This window comes from Falco peregrinus, chromosome 2 (genome assembly GCF_023634155.1).
Source record: "Falco peregrinus isolate bFalPer1 chromosome 2, bFalPer1.pri, whole genome shotgun sequence".
Taxonomy (NCBI): Eukaryota; Metazoa; Chordata; class Aves; order Falconiformes; family Falconidae; genus Falco; species Falco peregrinus.
The window spans coordinates 104,515,547-104,539,810 of record NC_073722.1 but is presented as its reverse complement, the minus strand read 5'-3'; the positions used below and the strand labels follow the sequence as shown (position 1 = coordinate 104,539,810).

Here is a 24,264-nt window from a genome sequence, read left to right as displayed (position 1 = left end):
CTGGAAAACAAGAGCAGTCAGTAAGTATATTAGGAGGGCTGACTACAGACTTACCCGAAACTACTTTTCCTGAAGACAGTGTATTACTTCACAGCTATAGCTTTAATATCACTATACAACCGTTTTTCCTACTAGTTGAAGTTTTCATATCAGCTGACACATGAATTCTGTTTCGGATTTTATCGCTACAGCATAAATACCGCTCTGTTTTCTTAGGGGGTTTACAGTTCCAATTAAAGTGTACCTGAGCATCGTTACCTTTAACTCCTCATTTTAGTTTAGAGCTCAGAAGGTTTTCTTGACACAACAGCAAGTGTTTTATTTCTTTCATACGTGACCACCTGCTCACCCTCTGTGGACTACACAAATAACGTAGACACTGGCCTCCTTGCTCTGAAGTTAGCCTTTGAGAAAACCCTTTCCCCTCAGCTGATCCTCTGGATATTCTCTCTTTAAATTTCATATGCTTTTGTATTTGTTTACGACCCTTCCCTGTGAAGCACAGCTACAATGAGAAATAACCCTGTCATATTGTAACAGGCATGACATTAATCTTAGAATGCTTGAGAGCTTTCTCAAGATCTTCAAAACCGAATATCTGCCCTGCCCCTCCTTGCTGGTTCCAGTGCAACTTTACTAATACAAAAAATATCTTGCTAATACTTTTACAGAAAAGGCCCAGATCCAGAACTGAGCACTGGTGCTAGTTACCACATGACACACTCTCCTCCCCTGCCAAGTTACACAAGAGATATGTAAATCAACAGGACAGAATTCAAGTCACACAATAAATATAGGACTGTATTTTGAGTTTCCTTGAAGTTTCCAAACCTTACTTCTTCCACTACAACATGCTACGTAGGAAAGCAAACCACCCTGCAACAGCTAGCCTTCTTTCGGAAGGAAATTCAGAGATTCTCACTGCAACAAGGGCTGCAGGTGCTAAGCCCTTTCCATGATCAGGGTACAGGCTTAATTGATTTCCTATTAAAAAGCCTCTATCCATGAGGCACACGTGAAACAAAATCAGCATCAGTCAACAGAGAGCAACTAATAGGTTTAAAGTAAAAAGCACCTGTCTAAACACACAGCTCCCAGACTGAACAGAAGATGAGTTGTCTTCCAGCCTTCTGGCACTGTAGACCCATCTCCCGCAGCAAACAAATTATGTTTGGTTGAAAGGACTTTAGCCACCGCAGCATCCACTTCTGCAGGCATAAGCCTCAGGATTAACTGGCCCAGGAGTCCCAGCGTTAAATGATAAGTTTCATTTAAGTGGCCAGCATTTGAGATTACAACCTGAAACATCAGTGGCAGTATTTGTTCCAGGTTAAGCAAAGACATTGTGGAGCCCTACAGAAAAAGAAAAATCTCAGTAAGGCAGGGAAAGAAAACACGACTTTTGGTCAAAGTCACAGCACATACAAAAGATTTTGTTCTAATGCTTTTTCTAAGGGGACAAAAGGAAGTGAGACACTAGGCTCCTACTGCAGTTGTTGACCTGTTAAGCTGACCTGACACATAAACCCTAAATAGATGATGTGAACTTTGCAGGTGTTGAACAGCGAAGATAGACTGCTTTAAAGGTAAAATTCCTTTCCCTCTCCCCCCACCCAGGAGCCAGCCCTTACATTCTTAGTAATGTGAAATGCCTTAAGACATTCTGATCTGCATTTTATAACGTTAGCAGCAAGAACCCATCTCCCACCTTTAATTCACTATGAATTTTATTCATGTTATTTGTGACACCGAGAAAGCTACACAGATTGAAAGTAAAAAGAACTAACTGATTTGAAAGGTGGTAACATTGCTGCCAGCAATCCTAGAATCCTCTTCTGAGAGCATTCAGCAAAAACTTGTTCCTGGCTAGGTATTAAAACCTTCTCTGCTTGCTTTTGGGTTGAATCTTCCGAGAGGTAGTCATCTGCTTTTTAAATTAAAACAAAAGAAGAAAATCCAAAAAATGATGTGAAAAATAAAAGAAGCGATAGCTTATAATTACATTCTAAGGATAAAAAAACGATTAAAAAAATTGTGTTAAAATTTGAAAAGCAAGTCTTTATAAAATTGTATAAAAGATAAAGGGATTTACACCTTTATTAAAAAACATATAAAGGACAGTACAACAGACAGATTCATTTAACTATCATAAGTCTTACAATACTCATCTTTAGTAGAACAAGACACTTACTATCTGGTTCTGAGTGGAAGAATACACAAGTATTGTGTCAGACCAACAGGAACCATAACCTCTATAGATTGATACAGATCAGTGGAATTCTACTCCGATTTCTAGAATCCTTTAAACCAACTACAAGGTAGCAGTTGTTCAAAGCAGTATGCTTGGTGGGTTTTCACAAAGCAGACCACTCGCATTAAAGACATTTGTAAATACACAAAAATGGGTTGGCAATAAAAAAATACAGCTGTTTGCTTTGCATATGAATGGATACTTGTGTGACAGGGAAAACGAGAATAATTTTTTACCTGCTGGGGAAATATCATCATCCACAGACAAATCTGACTCTTGTCTCAAGACAGCTTTCTTTGCAAGGACAGCTTTGCTTTCACTTCCTTGTTTTTCTACTTTATCTTCTGCAGGAGACTGGATTTCACTGCGAGTATCTCCTTTCCCCTACAAATAAAACAAAGGAACCACAAGATTAAAACAAAATTTAACACCTGCAGGAACAACCATGGAAAGAAGCAGCCAGTCACCCGCATTTCACAAACATTTTTCCTTAAATACCAAAACCTTTCATACGTTAAGAATTTTTTGATGTATGCATATCTTCAGCTTCTGTGTGGTGAAAATACATTTTTCTATTTTGCTCATATCTCCGTGCATAAAATATTACACTGTAATGCTGTCACAGTTTTATATGCTGTATAAAAAGGAGGAAACTCATTTTCCTACCTAAACAGTGCTAACAACTAGGAGAAACGACAACCCTTTCAGAAAGGACGATCTTTGCCCCTCCAACAATTTTGTGAATCAGTTGCCTTTAAGAACATAAGACGATGCCTTGGTCTTTAATCAGCTGTGTCTAATAAAAAAAAAAAACACCACCAAAACCGACAAACCAACCACCAACTGTCCCCTTGGCACCCAACTTTTACCTATGAATGAAATTATTGCTATCCATTATGTCAGTTACATATCCAGAATAGGATGTTTAAGCTTCTGAAGATCATACACCGAACTGGTAGCAGGGGCTCTGGAAAGAAGAGGTACTTACATTACAATGAATGTGTACTGAGCCTGTGCTTGGCTTCTCATCTCTTCCCTTCACTGCTTTATCACCAATATGATTTTTTGGAGCACCATCTGTGGGAGGACTGACTGAAACAGTGTCGTTCTCTGAGAAGGATTCACCTTCTGGTAACATGCAGAGAAGAGCTAAATTTTTCAGACCTGAATGCAAGAAAGTTAAAAAAGCTATTGAGCAGCAAGACAGGCAAAAAGCAGAACTGAAGTATCTTGAAACGGAACTGCAAACTTCCCCTCATACACCTCTTTTAAATATCAAGTCCACCAAAAAGATGTTCCCCATCACTGTCACTTAAATATGCAAGTTTCATTGAGTAACAGTGATGAGCAGGGGGTCACCCTTCCCACCTCCAAGACACCATCAGGGCACAAGTTTCAATTAAAGAAAATGTTACAGGTACCTCCCAACAGTGTAAATTATGAAAGGTAAATGAAATCTGTCTTAGCTTTTAATATTTTGACCGCTTAAATATTTACACAATAAAACTATACGTTAAAAACAGATTAAATAATGAGTATGTGTAAGTATTTGGCGGCGGTGGTTATTCAGGTGTATTAAAGCTGCTCAAAAAAAAACCTACCAGTAAGCTTATTTGATCTCAAGTCTAGATTTTTTGCTACATTCAGCATAGGTCTCTTGTATGTATTCTTTTGCATGGTATGGTGCAGTATTGTATGGTATGGTATGGTGTTTATTGTGTTGTATTACATCGTATAGCGTGTATTTTAAGTCTTATGAGGAGCGGCTGAGGGCACTGAGGGTATTTAGCCTGGAGAAAGGGAGGGTCAGGGAAGACCTTCTTGCTCTCTACAATACTGAAAGGGGGCTATAGCGAGGTGGGGGTGCGTCTCTTCTCCCAAGTAATAACAAATAGGACAAGAAACAGCCTCCAGTTGCATCAGGGGAGGCTTAGATTGGATATCAGGAAAAATTTCTTCACCAAAAGGGTTGTCAAGCGTTGGAATAGGCAGCCCAGGGACCTGGTGGGATCACCACCCCTGGAGGTATTTAAAAGACATGTAAATGTCGCACTTAGGGACATGGTTTACTGGTGGACTTGGCAGTGCTGGGTTAACGGTTGGACTGAATGATCCTGAAGTTCTTTTTCAACTTAAACGATTCTACTGTATCACCCTATCTTCTGTAGTAGGTCCTAATTCACACAAGTCCTCATTTCCAAATGGACATCATCCCCAGAAACTTCTCATTCCACAAATAAGGTTAAAAAATTCTTGCCAAGAGATGCAGAACAAAAAACATTTTGCACCAAGTTATTTGCTTTCCTTCAAGTTCTTCAGTTGTCAGTAACACGTCAGTAACAGAACATGAAGCTACATTGATTGATCCCTTTACAACATCCAAGATGGAAAAAAAAACAACCAAAGAGTTGCCAAGTTGTCTTCAATATTTATGTAAGCATAAAATTAATTTTCTCAAGCACTCTATTTTCCATGTTCCAATGACCCTGAACAACACTTGTTCTACATTTGCTTTCTACATAAACAATTATTCTCAGTGAAGTACACAGTAGCTTCCCCTTTCCTTTGGAAACTTCAAAGTGAGTAATCACAGACTGTCTGCCACTTGCTAGAAACCATTGTTTCTGTGAAGGAGGAGCTGACTCACCTTTTCCATGCTGGGCTTTCATCAGGCAGTCTCCGATGAGCTGTATGCACTGCTGTTGCAGAATTCTGGCATGACTGAGGACCTGTGAATCTAGTTTCTCTCCTTCTACTTCCTCCCCATTTGCCAGATCTGCACTGTAGAGAGTCAAAGCTGCAAACAACAGCCAGGAATAATTGTGGACATACGGCTGGATGAGCCTCTGCCGGTCGCTGATGCGAATAGTCACCATCGGATACACTGTGATGCTGTGAGTGGGCAAGTGACTGAAAGAAGAAGGTACACCATTTTGAAATGCAGCCTCTTTCTTGCTAACCGATTTAATTAGCAACCCATGACACCTTTAGAGGAAGGTACGAAAAACCCAACACATGTCCAGAGTTTGAAACTGTAGACCTAGTTTTTTAAGATCTTTGGTGTCAAGCACTGAAACCTGTGCTAACCACAGCAATGGTCATTTCTTCTACCCTATCATTCCAGGTTCGTAGCTCACCTTCTGCAACTTTCACAGCCATGGCTAGAAAACAATTGCTACTTGTCTTACTTCACAGGTTGGGGCAGGGTTCCAAACTGCCAAAGTGTTTGCTAACCTGGCCCTGTATTTGCTATGTTTCTCTGAAGGACACCAACTAGACGTTCTGATGTCAGATGCAACCTTGTAGGAAGCAATGTGAGAATGACCGATTGTATTTCACTGCTAATTACCGCTTTTCTGCCAAGTGAAGAGGGGGAAACAAAATCACATATTTAATACCTGTCAGAATATTTCTTTGCAGAATAACATCCATAGCAAAGGTCAAAGTCATCACACACGTTGCAGTTCATTCTCCGACCTATGATAACTCCTTGACAGTGGTCACAGGCATACTCCATGTTAACCATTTCATGGTCATCCTCATGTCCTTCAGGTTTAACTCCACCTGGAAAGAAATATTTTAAGATTTCCCTGTAAATCCTTTTCAATAAAGGATCTTTCTTAACTTCAAGCTCATGTTCATCATAGTAAAAGAAAAGCTTAACGTTTCTAAAGTATCCAGGAGAAAAGTCTTTCACTTTGTTTTATGTATAATTTAAAAGATACCATTTTGCCTTCCAAGTATAGGGGTTCGAGGTATTTTTTTAATTATTCTTACCAAGAAAGCAAGTTTTACACAGATCCATGTCATTGCATTGCAAACAGCGGTAGCGATGCCATGGTGCAATTTCATCACAGCCATCACAGGATATGTCCACATTTAACAGGTCACAGTAACGAGCAACAAACATGTGCATCTAGAGAAAGAAAGGGACACAATTTACTTGAGTATTATTTTCTGACTTTGAGAAAGCTCTTTTTAGGCAAAAATCAGAACACTTCCCCTGCCAAAAAAGGATGGGCTTCTTTTCATGATTTTAGGCTTTTAGAAGCCTCCAGGGAGGCCAGGGATCCAACTGATGTAAGATCAGTTTAAGCCAGATTCCCTTCTCTCCTTTAGGCTTTTAAAAAAAGTCTATTTGCCCCTTCTGCAGATAATTAAGCAAATCATGAGGTCACCTTTCGCTGCTTCTCTGGGTCAGCTTGAGCGATCTTTTCATACCAGGTCTCAAACATTACATCCTGACATTCATCCATCCACTCACAGTTTTGCTTGTAGTCTGCAATTTCATCTTCTTCACTCCACTGACTAAAAGAAAAGCAAGCTCAAAATTAAGTTTGAAAGCAGACTTCCCTCTAATATAACCTGGGATACTTTTTGGTTTTTTTTTTTTAAAAAAAGAGGAACGCAGTGCTATAATACACTAATAAAAACAAATTGTGAGAACTCCAGTTCACTTGGTTAATGAACAACCATACAGACACCTGCTTCTTGCTTCTGTGACATGCTCTTGAATACACATGGGGACCACAATGCAAAATCAGAAAAACTGACACTTAGAAAACTGCTTTTGGTAATGCTGGCGGATCAGATGAGACATTTTAAAGACTTTTGGGCTTTCACATTTGTTCACATGTAAGTAGTACAACTACTTGAAAATTACAACACGGATGTGTTAAAACCATTTGATATTTATCAAGACTAGAAACAGCTACACTGCTAAACAAGTAAAGTGTTCCAGCAGTAAGCAGGTTAAAGATAAAATTTTAATAGTTTTTGCATTAGCGATGCTGCAAAAAATTTCAAATACTTCAGTTAAGCCTCTGGATACTGACCAAAATTATGCCATACTTGTTAATAGCACTGTTACTGCTTGTTCCAGGACAAAGTTCAGGAGCCTTGCTTGGTAAAAATGGGCAATACTTGGTACCATGTGAAAGCTGCATTCTTCCTGACTTACCAGATGACACTGTCATGAATACTTATGTTTTCTTGTGATGTAGTCATAAGAAGATGTGGTAACTGAATCTCAACAAAGAAGGAAAGATCGCTCGGCTCCCAACTCATATCCAAAAGGTGAAGGAGAGTTGTCTGCACACACGATAAGGCAGGAAGCAGTGATCTAAACAAAACAAGACAATAAAACATGACAGTTCTAACCTGAAGTTGAAATAGTATGTCCAGGGAGTAAGGGAAGACAATCACTGCATCAATTTCCAGGCTTTACTCTGCATTAAATGAACTATGTGGCAGAAACGCAGGTTGACTAATGTATCAACTCACAATTTAGCAAGAAGCACAGCCAATGCCATTTGAAATAAAGATGGTATCCTTTACAGATTTAGTCAAGACAGAGCTTATGCTATTGCCTGAGCAGTAGCAAGAGGGTTTGTCTCTTCTCTGCAGTACATTTTCTTGGTATTTGCAGGAACTTGTTCTCTTTGAAACCTTTGCCATGTCCAGTTGAAAGTGAACAAAGGATTTGGAAGTTACTGGCAGGGAAACTGACATTCTAGTCACAATATTCTTCTTTCTCTAGGACAACTATTAATCCCAAAAATTCTAACCAAAACGTTACCAAAACAGGAGCTTTAACATTAAAGCATGGAGGCAGAATTGCTGTATTTATTGTGGCATTACTCTTGCACAAGTATTGCACAATAAATTAGTTATTTCTAATACATTACTACTAGAGTTTCAGAAACATATTGCAGAATTGTAAGTACAAAATGCAGTAAAGGTTTTAACACTGATAAATTTATTGTGCTTTCCCATCTAATAGTAATACAAAGCTAACAGGGCATTTTTGATCAGAAAATCAAGGCTCCTTAATTAGTTCTGTAAATAATGCAAAGTCAAACTTAATTAAGGCATTAAACAATAAATAAGTGACAAGGGAAGAGGTGAGGATGAACAGGAAAAAAAAAGTCAAGTAAGTAATACACGCAGTGTACTTTACCTGTCATTAATAGTACTAAATCCCTTCACAGATTTTACCAGGAACAAAACAAGCTGATAGTAGGACTCTCGAATCTCTTTGTGCAGCTCAGCACCACAGCCTTCCAAGTTTCCAAAGTAGCTAGAAATTAAAGTCAGTTTAGTAGTCTAGAATTCAGCGTTACATTTTAGGTAGCATGCTTTTGAGAAATTTTACAAACAGGCCATCCTTTAAACCCTCCCCACAAGAGGGAAGGATATTAGTTTTGTTTAAAAAGCAGTCTATCACTTTCAAAGAAAAATAAAAGAATCCTGTACCAGTAATCAAAAGTTAAGAAACAAAACAGGCAAAGAGAATACTCTCCTGGCACTAACAATAGAACATTCCTTCAAATTGAAAAGGCACTTTATAAAAATCTAATCAAGATCTTAAAGGAAATTGGTGCACTGCAAGAACGACCATAAAAAGCTCTTGACAAGTGAGAAGCCAGCAGACAGAGTTCAGATAGCACTGTCCGGACACACGATGGAAATCAGAGCTCAATTCATGAACCAGAACGGCACGGTATTAGCTCCTCCTTTGCAACAAGTGCTTTCTAGTTGTACCTAAAATTTAAAATAAACCCTTCCAAATTATCTTTCCTTAGAACAACAACTGCACATGCATATAATGGGTATGATCTTTTTTGCCTCTTTTATCTGTGTGTATGTGCACGCCCCTATACAGCACTGCAGACCTTGGCTGGCACGTCCACCACTTCAGCCTCTGGCACCCAAGTGAAACATTCCACCACACAAGAAAATCTGTCTTATACAGGTATCACACCCAAAGTTACGAAAACTCATAAATAAGCAAATGCTTGACTAAAAAGATATAACATGCACCCATTCTTGGAAGTTAGTTCTTCTGCCAGATAGTTATTATCTTGATTTACAAAGCAAGCTCACAAAAATTACAGACACAACACTACCTAAGGAATTATTCATTCTTTGAATGAATGAAGAGCTAGAGAGGAACTCTAAAGCAGTAACTGAAGACTCCACAATCTTTTGGGGCCTGTTGTGATCTGGTTGGAGCTGTAAAGATATTTCTAGGTATCCACATTGTGATTCAACTGCATGATACCTACTGGCATGAATAGCTGTAAAGTCCCACTTGAAAATAATTACTTTTTTTTTTTTTAATGAAGCATGCAAGGCACACATAGTAGCCTAAAAACTTCTCCTCAGGTGATATCTTGATTATCTGTGTGGATTAAAAAGCAATAACTTTCTACTGTTTAAAATATATATATATGACCGGGAGAACACAAGAACTAAGACACATTCAATCATATGGCTGAGCCTTGCCTAAATAATTACTTACTTGGTAAAATCTTTCTGACAGGCTAGAAGTTCTAAGAGAAAAAGTACACAGGGTGGATGAAAACAGTGCGGCTGCCCAAGCGAATCTAGGCACTGACGGATCATCTTGAGCACTTCCATAATACTCTGCCCTTGGGATTTTCTCAAAGCAAGAACCTTTAAAACACTAAGAAGAACAAAAAACATCTATGAGGACTTCAAAACATTGTACTTAAAATAACCCAAAAAAATCACAATTCAAGAAGTGCTTGACCAATAAACAAGAGATGGGTATCTAAATTTTCAGTTCTATTTCGGCAGCAGTATATTACAGTTGGAGTGAGTGACAAAGCTTAGAACCCAACCCAGCCCTTGCTGCACCAGTCCAGCTTTTAGAGCTTAAAATAGACAAGCTGAGAATTGAAAAGCTGTCTTCAAAATAGCTTTTTCAGAGTATCAGGTAATTTAATGAGAGATGCAACTATTCTATAGTTGGTATCGAGGATTGTTTGTACTGATATACCAGGTCTTTGCTGTTTGTAGATACAAAGTAAGATGCTACTGCAAACAGATCTCAGGAAGCAAGACAATAAATTGCCAAGTAATTGGGTTTTTTTTTACATTCTGTACTACATAATTCAAAGAAAACAGTACTCCCTAAGAGCCCCTACATGGGGTGTGTTAACACATGTCTGCAAATAACTGAAGGTTGATACATCCATCTGACCACTAATTATTTTTTCAATACTCCCTTGCAGCTAAAATATGGTTTATTCCACCTGAGGAGGTTGTGAAGACAGGTTTCTGTATTTTATGCTTGGCAACATTTTCCATTTGCTTACCTTTCATGTGAAAGTGATTGATCTTTAATAAAGTCTAATATGTTTTTCAATATAGGATATTTCTCCTTCACAGTAGGCACAGCTCTCGGCTCTTCCATTGATCTGAAAGACAGCAGCCTTAGTCTGCCACGGCTGAACTGAGATTTTCGCGTAGGAGTGGAAGGAGGTGACGATATCTCTTCTTGCTGTGAAACTGTATTTTCAACAGGCTTACTATGAAATGTAGACACTTCTGTTCGGAGGGGGTCTGGAATTTGTTTAACCCTCGTATCAGACTGTGTCATTTGCCCCCCCTCTTTTGAAACAGGATGAGTTACTCCATTGGGTGACATTGAGTGTGCTGTCTGGAAGTCCATGTCCACAACGGAACCTTTTCTTTGGCATTTATCACTGACATACTGTTGGATATCATCAGTGTCTTGGGCTTCCAAACTGTCTGAAGCAGAATCTTTCCTCTTTGCTCTCACAGGCAGAAAATTCAGTAACAAAAGGCTCTTCTGCATACACAGTTTTGCTGCAGTATAAAAATTGGAAGAGTTAAAATCATGACAACAGGACATCAAACTTGCTATCTTCTGCTTAGGAAGAAAGTTATTTATTTCTTCTGAACAAAGACAGCTAGAAAACACTGGTTTTCCTGTTATATTGATCATGATGCTATCAGTTACTTAATCATAGATTTCTAAATGCTAAATCCAAATAGTTACACTGAACCAGATAAAGTACGCAGTAGTCAATGAGAACACACTTTAGTAAAAACCATCTGTTATTCTAACATCAGTTAATTGCAGTTAACAAGTATCTACAAAAACAGATGAATGCAAGTTCAGAACCCAAGTGAGAGGTCATTCCCTGAAGAATTTTCTCATTTACTATTTTCTACAAAGAATAAAGAACACAACCCCAGATAGTTCAAGGAGCATACACTAGTTTGTGTCTTAAGGTATTAAACAGTAACCCCAGTTGCTAACTTACCTTTTACGGCAAAAATAATGTCCAAGATTTACAAGGCAATGCTTATGCATTTGGAAAGGCAATACCTACCAAGAGTTTCTGGGTTGACCTCAACCGCTTCTGTGTTCTCCTTCTCCTCAGCATCATTGCCCCTACTCATCAGGGATTTCTGCTTCATTTCCAACTGTAGACAGGATGTTAAAATAGTTAAAATATGATTCCCCCCTGTAGATCTATACAGTAAGGCAGTATGAAGACTGCGTCCCATTAAAGGAATTTAATCTCAGGAACAGATGACAGTATTTACTATTCCCTACTGCAGAAGAAAACACCCAGTAGTCTAAAAGAGCAGCACCTAAACTATCAGAGCAGATAACAGCTGCACACCACGACGCTCAAGGTTTGTAGGCTGAGACCCTTCCCCATCTTGTGACTAGATGTGCATCAGCCCTCAAAGAAAAAGGCTTCCCCTTTACCCCCACCACTCAGGATGAGATAGATACACCTAGTCATGAGATAAGATTCTCCAAAAGCATTATGTCACTTAACTAGCGAGTACTGTCAGATGCAAACATCACCTGTCACATCACCTGTGGTACAACGCAATTATTCATCTTAACATGCACCTGCACTCATTGCATCCCTAGTGTTTCAAGCTGCCAGGAATTCTGGCAGGCAGGAAAGAGGAGGGAAGAGGTCACAAGATACTAGAACAGTTAATTTGTCTGGCCTACACCTGAAGGGCTTACAACAGGTGCAGAACAACAAGCCATAGACTGAATTGTCTAAAAAAGGCCACGTAATTTTTACTATTTACAATTTCCTGCTGTCTAGTGAAATCTAAACCAATTTTGGCTCTCTGCAGCTGCAGGTGATGATGCAGACACCTCTCACAATGTTGCGAGTGGATGATGCCAGCCTTTGACATAGGGCTTCTGTTTCAAGGAAAAAATCACAGGCAAAAACCATACCCAGAACTGAAGCCAGTTACTTGCTTGTCAAAGCAGCAGTTATTTCCTTTTCTATTAGCACTGCACTGTTTAAGACAGATTTCTTTCTATACTATACCTCAAAAGTACTCCATCTACTATGTAAGAACCTTCCAAATTAACAACACATTCTTGCTGAAAAATAACACAGATTTAACTGATTTTGAGTCGAATTCACTCCTAAAAGTTAGAAAGTTTAGAAGTGAATGTATGATGTTCTTAAGGGAAAACAGCTCGTCTAGAATCACTGAAGGAAAACATGGTTCCATGCACTTCTTCACATTGCATTGTAAAATATTAAAAAGACATTCATAGATAACCTCCTGAGTGATCTTACCATCCATATTCTAATTGAATCAGCCAGGGAATATACTTGTGCAAACGTATCACTCAAAGGCACCTTGCCTCCACTGTTGACTGGAAAGGAGAGAAAGAAGAGTCGTGTTTATTTACAGCTCCATTTTTTATACAACTTGACTAGTTAACTAAAAATTACACTACAGCCTTCCCTTCATCTCTTAGTCAATACTTGGAATTATGCCTGTAACAAAAAGAAGGAGTAAGAACTGTCAACATTGATACGCCTCAAATACATAAACTGCACCTTGACAGAGTTATTTGCAAAGTCAAATTACGAGTAGCTTTCTCATCTCTCCCCAGAATTGGTGCCTGTAGTCATGGAAGATAAAAACCTCTCCCCATACAAACAAGTATCACTAACGCAAACTGCTATCAGAATAGTCATGAAACGCTTAGTATTAACTTAAAGCTCTATAGATGCATTTGGTTATAATTCTTTTTTTCTCTTTTGATTTATGTGATGAACTTTCTATGAACTGACAAAACCTCAAGACCTGACAAAACAGTTTCCATCACAACTGGCCTGACAATGACTATGGAGAAAAAGACATTCCTATTCAAGGTCTTCTCTCTCCCATTGCCCTCGGTTTGGGTTTTTTTTCGTCATTGCTTGTACAATGCTTCACATGGTACAGGTGAACATGGGTCCTGAAATCAGTCTGCCCCATCAAGACTGACAGATGAAGCTATTACATAATAGTAGGATGGATACCCTATCCACTCAATATTTTCCTGAGCTACCACCATTTTCAATCTTACTCAGAAAAGTAGATCAATTATCAGACACAGACAAAATGACTAAAGGCAATAAATACTTTAGTCATCCAGGCAGTCTTTGTGTCAATCATTTTTACCCATAACTTCATAGCTCAAAAAGTAAGATATTTAGCTTCAAGATTGCGACAGAAAGTGAAAGCCTAAAATTAAACCCTTTCAAAGCCAAGTAACACCTTATTATCCAATACTTCAAACCTATCAAGAAGTTTAATGGAAGGATGGTGCAAGTTAAAAAGTTGTTCACTTTACCTACTGAAAAATACATAAATTGTAATACAAAGGACATAATGTAAGTTAAAAGCAAAACATTACCTTTTATTTAAAATAAAATAAAAACCTATGGTTTTGAGGATGCCAAGACTAGTTTCCACAGTAACATTTGGGGAGGTAATTCACACCACCTCCATGTAAAAACATACAGGTTGGTCCTGGCTTTTTAGAAAAGATACAATGAGAATGGAAAATGATGTAAGAACCTCTAATCACCAGGAGCCACACTGTTCTGAATTAACACTCCAGAGAACATCACTGCTTTCTCTGGGTATATCCCTGTAAGGCTTAGTCAGTAGCTTATGATGTTTATTAGTTTTGGGACAAAGCTCTGAAGATAAGAGCATATATTAATAAAAAAGAAACACTTTAGAGATAAGGCTTACCTAATCTACCTAAATAATGACTTCTTTATACAGAACATTTTTTTAACATTGACAAACTGATTTTTTTTTTAAATCAGTAAAAAAACTGATTTATAAAATAGCCTTCTACAAACTTTAAGTCTTCATTATTAAGAGAGTCTAATAATATTAGAGTTACCATATTTTTGAAGCTTCTCATATAAATCTGGAGTGAGATACACCAAAGCAGCAAATGTTGAGTTCACAGCTTGATCAATAGTAGAACCAGCAACTATATCTGTCTTTGGGGTCTGTTTTTTACATGCCTGTATAAGTCCTTTGAAAAGTTCAGATTTTTGCCCACTGAAGTCCTGGGCAGGATCTGATTTTGCAAAGTCGATAAGAAAGTTACGGCAGTCATCTGGCTGAGAGCTCCTAGCCTGAAAAGAACATTAGAAAAACACTTTAAAATGAATGTGAAAAATTGTTGCAGCTCATTTTGACAATAAAGTCAGCTTGCAGCGTATCTACTGCAGTTGAGCAACCTGATGTAAGGAAAGATGTCCCTGCCCAAGGGACCTTTGAAGGTCCCTCCCAACTCTTCCATGATTCCATGAAAATGGAAACTAATAAAAAGAGTACAGAACAACAGTTTCTTTCCTCCTTAATATCTGAATTCAATAGCACAAGCGACGATAACTTCAGCACAACAGCATACGCTTAAGGACATACCAACTAATTAAGTTGGAACAGAACTGTGTGATACATCAGGATTTCACGCCTACAAAACGAAAGCAGCGGTGTAAAAGTACCTCTTTTTCATCTTTGTGCCATCGACTGCTTTGACTGGCTCGGAGTGCCTCAGGACACATCTGATGCCTGAAGACAGGTTTCCAGAGAGGAGAATTAAGAACTGACGTGACTTTCAAAGGAGGCAAGTCTGCTTCACTACCTAGTTCTGCAAAAAATTCGGAACAGATGCCTCAGTTACTGAATATTTTTGTTCAGTTTTACAGATTAATGAAAATAGTAATTGTTAAACATCCAGTGGGGGAGGGGGGAAGGTAATGCAAATAGACAGAACAAGTAATTTAACAACATTCTTTAACTCCTGTTTCTCTAATGTGGTGCAGAAAACTGCTGTACCCTTTCTTTAATGATAGCATCAGTATCTTAGGGTGACAATATGTTACATTATGGAAGGACTTTAAACATTTTTGCTGCACCTGCGACCATAGACACTCCCCAGTTTGCAAGAGAGTTTAAAAGCTTTTTCTCCTACTAATGACGTAGCAATTTGCTGTATGTCAGCATGCTCATATTAAGAAAGGAAAACTATATTCTACTGTAAGAACACTTCAATTAGTTCCCTAAATTTGTGTGTAGGTACCTCCCCAATTTTCAAACGTAAGGACTGACCAACTGATTGCAGTAAGAACTCAAAGTGGTGAATGAATTCAGATTTAGAAAGCTAGCTAGAAGTGTTCTGGTTCTGAAACTAAAGAACAAATGCACCTTTTTTTTTTCTTTCTTATGGCACACTCACTCATATTTTTTGTATTTTACTTATCTTCAGTGGCCCAAATCCCAAGTGTACTTAACTACCAGAATTAAGCAAACTTAATTTGTAAATTCAAATTTAAAATCAATACCAAATGCTCATGTGACACACTTAAAATCATTTGTGTTCTAAGCTCTAGGGGTGCGTGTTTGCTGGCTCCATATTCACCCCACCACAGCACTAGGGAACAATTTTAAAGGAAAAAAAGAAGAGAAGATTGGTCAAATTCTGATATTACTTCACAAATGTAATTCAGCTTAGTATGTTTACTTCCAGGTGTCCATGCCTTCCTAACATTGGCTTCTGAATACCAGAGAAATCACAATAGAGAAATTTCCAAATTAGTCCCACAGAACAGCAAGCAGGCATGCCACAAAAAGCTCAATGCCCAAACTGGTTTGAGCAGCAATACAGCAAGTCTTCCACCTTCAGCCGAGAAAGAAATATAGGAAGAACTTCATTTCACAGGCTATTCCAAACATAAAGTCCTCGTATCTCCTCCTAACACTGCATCACAACTTCTGGAGCTATTAAACGCACTCACCTCTTAGAGATTTCAGCGCCATACTTCGGGAAGCCAAGCGCCCCATCAACCGGGATACAAGAAGCTGTAAATCCAAGCCCCAAGAAACGGCAACATCTGGTAGGCCATAAGCAGTGACGGAAAACTTGTAGCCCCACTCATTATTACTGCTGTCAGAGTGAAAGAGAAACTGCAGCCGTGGGCCAGCCTTAAAGGTCACTTTCTACAGAGCAACAAAACAGTCATTTTGCCAAATGTACATGACAAGTAGACGTTTCAGGGTAATGAATTCCCTTCAGCAACTGTGGTTTTTTCATTATTACGTTCTGTCCATAACAGATCTAATCTCCCCCACCATCTGAATGGGAAACCCACAACACCAAGGAAGTGAAATTTCTATTCAGTAGCTTAGTGAGCTATTTTAGAGATGATTGAGCTTTAGCAGTCGGAGCCATAAAGCATCCCATTTGAGCAGGTGTCACGGAAGAAAGAACATAGCCACAGAAAGCACTGCACTTTCTCATGATGCAAAAAATTGCAAGGGCAGGGTGTCAGCCAGTAAGTTTTACCCATGTAGTTACTGGCAGTTAAGCATGATTATTACTTTTTGTTTTTGACTGACTGCTCCCTTAATAACAGCAACAAAAACAGCAACAAAGAGGGATTCTTTACTCATTCACTCCTTTTATTTGCATCACTGCAGACTTTCTTCCTTGCCTCCTGCCCCCCACCTTTGAGAGGGAATAAACACACACACGCACGCATGAAAGCACACATCCTTTTAGACAATAGGTTTTCCACAAGAATCTTAAAAATTTCCTAAGACTGCATATATCACTTGGTTCAGAACTTCAAAAGGTGCTCACCTTAGGCCACTTCTCAGTGCCAACCTTTGTATCGTAACGAGTTTTTGCACCTCTGGCATCAGTAAACTCGAGGTAATCATACCTGTGAAAATTGCAATTCATTACTTCCAAATTTGCTTTTTTAGTTTTGAGGGAAAACGTTTGCTTTTGGATTTTCACAAGCACTACATCTCGGCGTACCCTGTCACATCTTTCTGAAACACACCTGCATTGCTGCATGTGACTGCTAAGGAATTTATTTCACATTTCAGTGCAATAGTCCCAGCAAACACAGACCTGCTTTCCTGCAGAGCTTTCAACCCTTGAGAATTGGTAATGGGTGCTAATTTTAACATCTGGCATATGCCTTAACTAAGCAGTAGCCTGATAAATTATCAGGAGAAACCAAGCCAATAGTTTTGCCTAAACAGGGCAAGACAAATACCACAAGCACCAAATACCACAAGCACAAACTGTGCTGGTCACAGCAATATTACAAAACAAGTCAAGGCCAAAGGAAGCAAAATTCATATGAACAGAAGGCTTTCAGCACCAGAAGTCATTCAAAATACACTGTGTATTACACAGGACAATGCAGAAATTGAAATGGCATGCTTGAAGTGCAAAAAAAAATATTCCTTGCACATTGAAACGTGAATTTCCCCTCTGCAAACAGATATTGGAATACAACACAGCATAAGATTAAATTACCTCCTTTCAGTTTCACATTTTTCATCAAATTCCACCTCAAAGTAAGTTGCCCCATGACACAGGAAGACTGAGACCTCATGGCAATTATTTTCATAGTTATGAGGCGATTCCATTGTCCATGTTCGCAATACTACAGGCTGTTCTTGCTGCCAGCTTTCCATTTCCATCTGTAGAACAAAAGTGTATTTTTGAGATACAAATGCAAAGCTTTTTTTTTTAAAAAAATTACCACACTACATTTTTGTGTCTATACTTTAAAGCTGCCAGATGTACATACAAAGTGCCATGTAAAAGGCTACAGCATTGATTGACACCTGAACTAGTTAGAAAGACACCCTCAATGATCATGGTAAAGCAGCACTTCTAAAGCAAGATTCACCTAGTCTACTAGGGGAGGAGACAGTCTCACCCCAGAAGAGCCTACAAGTCTCTGACAATAATAAAAGAGTCTAGATGACTAATGCAGATTTAAAACATCTACACTACAGACACAGAGACTTTATTTGCATCGCCACAAGCAATGAAGCTAAAAATGTTGAGCACATAATATTTTCAATTTTATTTTTTTTTTTTTCATCCTCAGAATCCCTCCTTCCTATCTGCCTTCTAGGCTTCTCACTCCAGTTGCTCTTTCTGGTCACTTTGCTCATCTTCCATATCAGCACAGATATATTTCTAGTTCACTCAACATTTTGTTACTCATCCCATGGTTTTAGAAGCTTTCCAGCTCCTTTCAAATGCTCACGAATGGAATCACCTCAGTTTTCTACATCTTTTTTGGAATTTTGCTTTTGTTTCACTGTACTTAATAGCGCCTGTATCTTTAGTTACCTTATGAGGCTCACTACAAAGTCTTTTCAGTGGTTCTATCAAAGTGCTAAATCCCTGTAGCAGAGTACAGTACGGAATGTCTAAAGTGCAAAAGTCCAACAAGAAGATGACCTAGGAGAAAACACAGGTCTCATGAAAATGCACGTAACCACAGCCATGCCACCCGGGAATAGTACAAAATCCCAATGTTCACGTACCAGCTGACGAGTTGCCATAGCAAAGACAGAGTTACTTATTTTTTCTACTATTGTTTTGCCACTATATTGAGATAAAAGTGACTGCAAAATCGTTCTGATATTTGACAGGAACTGGCCCACATCTAAAGAGAAAAAAAAACACCTTAATATCCACCTTAAGGATTTGATACCACAACCTGCTTTATCAAACACATCAGTGCATGGAAATGCGGACGAGAGACAGCAGGAAAGGCATCTGCTGCCTCAAGGTGGTGACACTCATGAGCGAGAGCAGTTCAGAGAAGTTTTCTGTCATATTTCTATTGTAGACACAAGTCATACTTAATTCTACAAAAAAGATGAGCAATGAGTAATTTAATCAAACCCTCCAAGTTTGTTTCAACCACCTCAGTGTATCCAGGAGCCTCCCTCTACAACTAAGAAATTAGCTTAAGTAGCTACTAAGTTTTAGCTATAGCCTTACTCCATTTTTAAATGTAAGATAAGAACACAATAAGCTTATTTATACACAAATATGAAGTAATCTTACATAAAATTATACCTCCATTAAGTACTTGGCCTAATCAACTACTCAATACTGAGCTGCTGCGTAAAAAACAAACAAAACACCAAATAAAAAAACCAAACCACTGCAGCAAAACACCCTTAGAAGTGCCCAGCCTCTTAAGTTCCTTCTTGCTATCACAAACTTCTAAGAAAATACGTTAATCACCACACAGGACCTTATAAAAATATGGGACATTTAAAGAAACCAAAATGTTCAAATGAAAGTCTGTAACTGGTTTTTGTTTGGCTGTTAGTTTTTTCAGTATTTGACCCCCAAACCTGACTGAAATGTTTTCTGAAGATTCTCCCAATGTAAAATTATCAGTACAGTTAAAATTCTAAATTGCCCAGTATGCCTACAAATTCCTTCCTAGAGGGATTAGAAATGTTGTGACAGCTCTGAGTATGCCTCAGGCAACCACCAGTGAACCCTTATTATACTGCAATTTGCAAATCCCATTTTAAAGTCCTGTATTACATCACACATAATTCTGTATTCGATCCCAGCACTTACAGTTTTTAAGTATTTCTACTGCGAGATCCTTGGCTGAATTATCGCTTCCCTTAAGTTGCAGGTAGCACCATGAAAGGAGGCTACCTTGAACAGACCAGAATAGGGAAGACAAGACTGTGCCACTCTCTTGCTGTGCAACATCCAGCATCATCATTTCACACTGAAAAATAAAGAATGTAACAAAAGGATATCCTCCGTTGCTGCAGAACGACACGAAACATGTACCCAGTAAACTGTGATGGACATTATATCATCCCACTCACCCCAGAAAAAAGATTAAATGCAACTGACAAGCAGCATGTAACACCATGAAGCAACTGATGGATTTTGTTTTGCTAAATTGAAATTTTAATTAGGAATAGCTACAACGTATGAGTCACTGTGTTCTCAGCAAATTTTTTCTCCATATGTAAATGGCCCTCCTCCATTTACACCTCCCTTAGTGGCATGACCAATTCTAACCTCTCAATGTGGGATTACTTCTGTTTCCTAGCGTTGATAGGGTACCATAAATTCTTTTCAACGCTACGGCAAAATATTTCATCTTCTACATTACTTACTCCACTATAATGAAATATTAATGCTTAAAGGAAAATACTTCAATTGGCTGCAAAACCTAATCCTGCAGACTTGAATAGCCCTGAACAGTTTTATCCAGATGGACAGGAAAGCTAGTTCTTTAGCATGTACCTCAGGCCTGCAGCTTGTGTTTGAATGCATACAGAAATCCTGGCAAAGCAGGAAGAGTGCAAAGACAATTACCTCTCTTGCTGCCACTAGCAGAAGGGTATCCATGACTGACAGCACTTCACTTATGTCAAAATCCGCGGAAACTCCTTTCTCTGGTAATAATAGGAGTCCACCTGGATCCTGATCACTACAAAACAAAGATCTTCTCACTAACCAAGTACCACCACAGTTCCAAAGCACAAATTTATTTATCCCTGTGATAAATCTGTAGAGATCCTACTGTATAATTACTAGGAAAATCAAAAGTTTGTGTTTTGATGACTCTAGACCAGTTAAATCAATACCACCCATCACCATGGACAAACAATCACTTTAAAAACCTGGCAAACAGCCTAGAAGAAACCTAAGAGCAATACACTCTGATTTCAGCACCAACCTTGGACAATGTTTTATACAGCTACTCAGTTAATAAACATATTAAGTAGCAGTGTTCTCCTTCCTAAAGCAAAGTCAGTTGATTACTTTGGAGAATTATTTGCCAGGGGAATAACATTTCTAAAAAGGAATAAATATAAACTTATTAACAGATGGGTATCAAGACAATTATTGACAGTTTCAGGACCCCTTACCTGAAGTGGGTACACAAGGATCTGAAGGCAAGATGTACTGATTGCTTATGTTCTTGCTCTGTGATGTTTTTCTAGAAAAGGAAAAAGATTTATTTTTATGATATGTTCTGTTTCCTTCCTCTGTGAGAAAGAATTCTAATTTCTGCGTTCTACTATTCATTTTTGGTAAGAAAGGCAGGGTTAGCTCCTCTTTCTTTGGATAAGCTGCAGAGAGAGAGAGAGAAAGGGAAGGGTAAAGAGAGGCAAAGAAAAAAAAAGAAGGTTTTTACTTTAATAGGACAAAGTATACATTAGTTGACAACAAGAACTCAGATTTGTCCTCTTTTGGGCATAAAGAAAGCAGGTACTAAACAATCAATTTCTCATTTAAGAGTTTACCATCATGGTGAAGAGCTGGTGTCGCCTGGTCTGTCTATCTGGGAAAAAGATTGCTGCTCCACTGAGTAAGGTGTTCTTAACTTCCTCTTTTAGCATTTTCATTGGCATGAAGTTACTGTCCCCCATATCCACTACTGCTCATACAAAAAGGAAACAAAATTACAGGTTCAAATTAATACTCCATCCAGCATGTTAGAGGCTTAACTGAATTAAACATGTTATTTTACACAGCTTCAAGCCCTTGCAATCCCATTACACACAGAGAAAATGAGGGGAAACTTTCTGACTTCTAGCAAGAAAGATTTTTCTAAGGATATATTTATTCCCTGAGTAAAGTAATTCTAGGAACATTAAGACTTGACAACTATCAAAGCTCATAAGGTTCTCGAGATGTGACAGGTTCTATATAAACTGTTTTATCTCTAGCTCGTTTTTCAAGAGTGTGTTAGTTCATAAACAAAAAAATTACACTTGAATAAGAAAGGTGTCATCCTACTTCCAATGAATCTAATGTGCAATTTCCATCCTCCACCGGCTCCAGAATCTTCCCTGTGCTTCTATAAACCTTACAGGCTCCTTTCAAGATCATTTATATTTATATGAAATAAACGAACCCCAGTAACATTATAGTTAAAGGATCACATTCTCTGCTAGTTCAAGCAGGCGCCATGTTTGAAAGAAGTTTTCTATTGCAGCTGCTTCCAGACCATACGTTGTCAGAAATCTATAAAACCATTTCATAGGGTTAAAAAGGAAGTTTCACTGGGATAGACTAATGAGCATACACTGACCTGAAGCAGCAAAGGAACACTTGGCCTCTAGGAATAAATATCTTTTCCCAAATTGTAACTGTTTTAACACACTTGTAAGCCAGAACAGACAAAACAGTTAATGTAAATTACCTTCACACAAATGTCTATAAAGCTCTTCTGCAGCTTCTGTGTGACCAGATGTTTTGCTCTGAGAATTTTCTTGAGGTTTAGCAGTTTTACCGTCTCCAGCAAGTACAGAGAAGCAGCTCTGGAGAAGCTGCAGTAGCAGTGTTTGAGCAAAGATACATTCTTCCCTCGGGCTGCAAGAAAGCATAAAACAAACAGAAGCAGTAACTAGAACAGAAGCTCTTTTGCACCAAATAGATAATGTTATGAAAGTCACCATCTCAGATGGATAAAAACCACTGAGTAGAGAACAGATAGCCAAAAAAACCCCTGTAGCTACCGGCTAAATTAATCTGCATCTCAAGCTTCTACATAACATCAGAGTTAAAAACCCATATGGCAGCAACAGGAAAATGTTATTTATGTAAATGATGTCGTTTAGGAAGAAGAAACTGCTGCAACTAAACTAAGCATACTTTATTTATACATACACACACAGATTAGTTCTTCACCGCACAGTAAAGTGACTTACTTTTGGTGAAGTTTATTGTAAAAATTCCAGAACAGCTGCAAATCAAGGCCTGTGAAATCTAAAAATGACTTGTATTTTAATCCACTCTCCTTCTGTTGGACCTTAAAAAGGCAAAGAAAATGCAAGATTGGAAAATTAAGTCTATACAGAACACATTTATAAAAAGTAAATCCCTGGGCACTGGGCCTAAAGGAGCCTGGTTTCCTATAAATTTGCAGCTAACATGAATTCCAGTGTAAGGTCTTTCATGCATATTCCAGTGTCTAAACGTGACTGTTCATGCTGAAACCTTCCCCTTCACAGAGCTACTAAAAAGGACTCACTGTCCTCTTTCTAGACTGTCTAGTCCCCCACCCCTGTCCTCCACCTCCACCCACAACCTCTGCATCTTCATCTAATTCGACTGAAAATAATAACCAAAACAAGACTGCCCATAGCTCAGAATTGAAGTTGAAAAGGCAGATGCATGCACTGCAGGAACAAAACATGATTTTGACATGTATCCCCAGAAGCCGGGTACATTATGCTGAGACATATCAGCACATACCAGCAACATCTCTTAGTCGTACACATCTCACCCTAGGTATTTGCAGAATTATTTCAGATAAAAAGAGAACATGTTTTAATCTGTGCAACCTTCCTAGCTCTTTCTCTATGCATTTTTCCAGATGCTTCCTTCAGAAATAGCTACACTATCTAATAGACAGTAGAGCATCCTCCTGTTGCATCTATTTCACCCAGCATTGTAACATGATGCTGAAAAATGGTTCTTACCTCTCTTCTGGACCAAATAGTCCTAGTCAACTTCACTAAATATACACAGAATGCTATTTTTCAGAATTTTTTTTTTCCCCTCATAGCACAGTCTTAATGGTTGCTAGTACCGATTCCCAAGACTTCTCTTTATCCATTCACAACTACCATTAGCATAGCGTTATTACTTTTAGCATGGGAAATAACATGCTTAAAAAGAACTAAGTAGTAAGAATACCAGGTCCTGTGCCAGCTGCTGGACAAAATGAAGCGTCTTCAGGAGAAGAGTTGTGCCACAAACTGTATCGTCATCAGTTCTCCTGCACTGCAAGCAGTTCATGCTCCTATTGGGCTCGTCTCGCATCGGCCGAAGGTACCCAAGAACATGCAGGCCTTGAACCCCCAGCCGTTCTGCTGTATCTTGTCTTGTGCACAAGAACTTTATCATCAAGTACTAGAAAGGCAGAAACACAGCACAAGATTAGTACTAGTTTTTAAAACCCAATCTGGCTTTTAAAAGACGTGAACACACATATGCGAGGAGACTGCAGGTAGGGCTGGGAGGTCAAGCCTTATTCCCTGGAAATCACCTCCAGAAGTTTAAAATA

General features: G+C 38.6%; 1 protein-coding gene across 4 annotated transcripts in view; it reads right to left on the bottom strand.

Moving 5' to 3' along the window:
* The window catches only part of ZZEF1 (zinc finger ZZ-type and EF-hand domain containing 1), a 60,800-nt gene that overhangs the window by 18,620 nt on the left and 17,916 nt on the right, over positions 1 to 24,264 (bottom strand). For 2 of the 4 annotated variants that reach the window (XR_008745738.1, XM_055795499.1), the window contains exons 13-40: positions 23,895 to 24,110; positions 22,904 to 23,004; positions 22,396 to 22,565; positions 21,494 to 21,627; positions 21,116 to 21,186; positions 20,559 to 20,673; positions 19,797 to 19,956; positions 18,737 to 18,858; positions 18,540 to 18,650; positions 17,709 to 17,875; positions 17,019 to 17,100; positions 16,174 to 16,375; positions 14,881 to 15,026; positions 14,268 to 14,508; positions 12,655 to 12,734; positions 11,419 to 11,512; positions 10,375 to 10,888; positions 9,555 to 9,719; positions 8,211 to 8,330; positions 7,212 to 7,373; positions 6,430 to 6,559; positions 6,029 to 6,167; positions 5,650 to 5,815; positions 4,899 to 5,161; positions 3,240 to 3,415; positions 2,488 to 2,635; positions 1,788 to 1,927; positions 1,076 to 1,353 (exon numbers count right to left, since the gene is read on the bottom strand). Coding sequence is in view for 3 of the 4 variants with exons in the window: in XM_055795499.1 (XP_055651474.1) it covers positions 1,076 to 1,353; positions 1,788 to 1,927; positions 2,488 to 2,635; positions 3,240 to 3,415; positions 4,899 to 5,161; positions 5,650 to 5,815; positions 6,029 to 6,167; positions 6,430 to 6,559; positions 7,212 to 7,373; positions 8,211 to 8,330; positions 9,555 to 9,719; positions 10,375 to 10,888; positions 11,419 to 11,512; positions 12,655 to 12,734; positions 14,268 to 14,508; positions 14,881 to 15,026; positions 16,174 to 16,375; positions 17,019 to 17,100; positions 17,709 to 17,875; positions 18,540 to 18,650; positions 18,737 to 18,858; positions 19,797 to 19,956; positions 20,559 to 20,673; positions 21,116 to 21,186; positions 21,494 to 21,627; positions 22,396 to 22,565; positions 22,904 to 23,004; positions 23,895 to 24,110 (4,613 nt within the window). In the remaining variant the exon portion in view is untranslated. The remainder of the gene's footprint in view (positions 1 to 1,075; positions 1,354 to 1,787; positions 1,928 to 2,487; positions 2,636 to 3,239; positions 3,416 to 4,898; positions 5,162 to 5,649; positions 5,816 to 6,028; positions 6,168 to 6,429; positions 6,560 to 7,211; positions 7,374 to 8,210; positions 8,331 to 9,554; positions 9,720 to 10,374; positions 10,889 to 11,418; positions 11,513 to 12,654; positions 12,735 to 14,267; positions 14,509 to 14,880; positions 15,027 to 16,173; positions 16,376 to 17,018; positions 17,101 to 17,708; positions 17,876 to 18,539; positions 18,651 to 18,736; positions 18,859 to 19,796; positions 19,957 to 20,558; positions 20,674 to 21,115; positions 21,187 to 21,493; positions 21,628 to 22,395; positions 22,566 to 22,903; positions 23,005 to 23,894; positions 24,111 to 24,264) is intronic. The other 2 variants (XM_055795500.1, XM_055795501.1) reach the window with 2 other exon arrangements.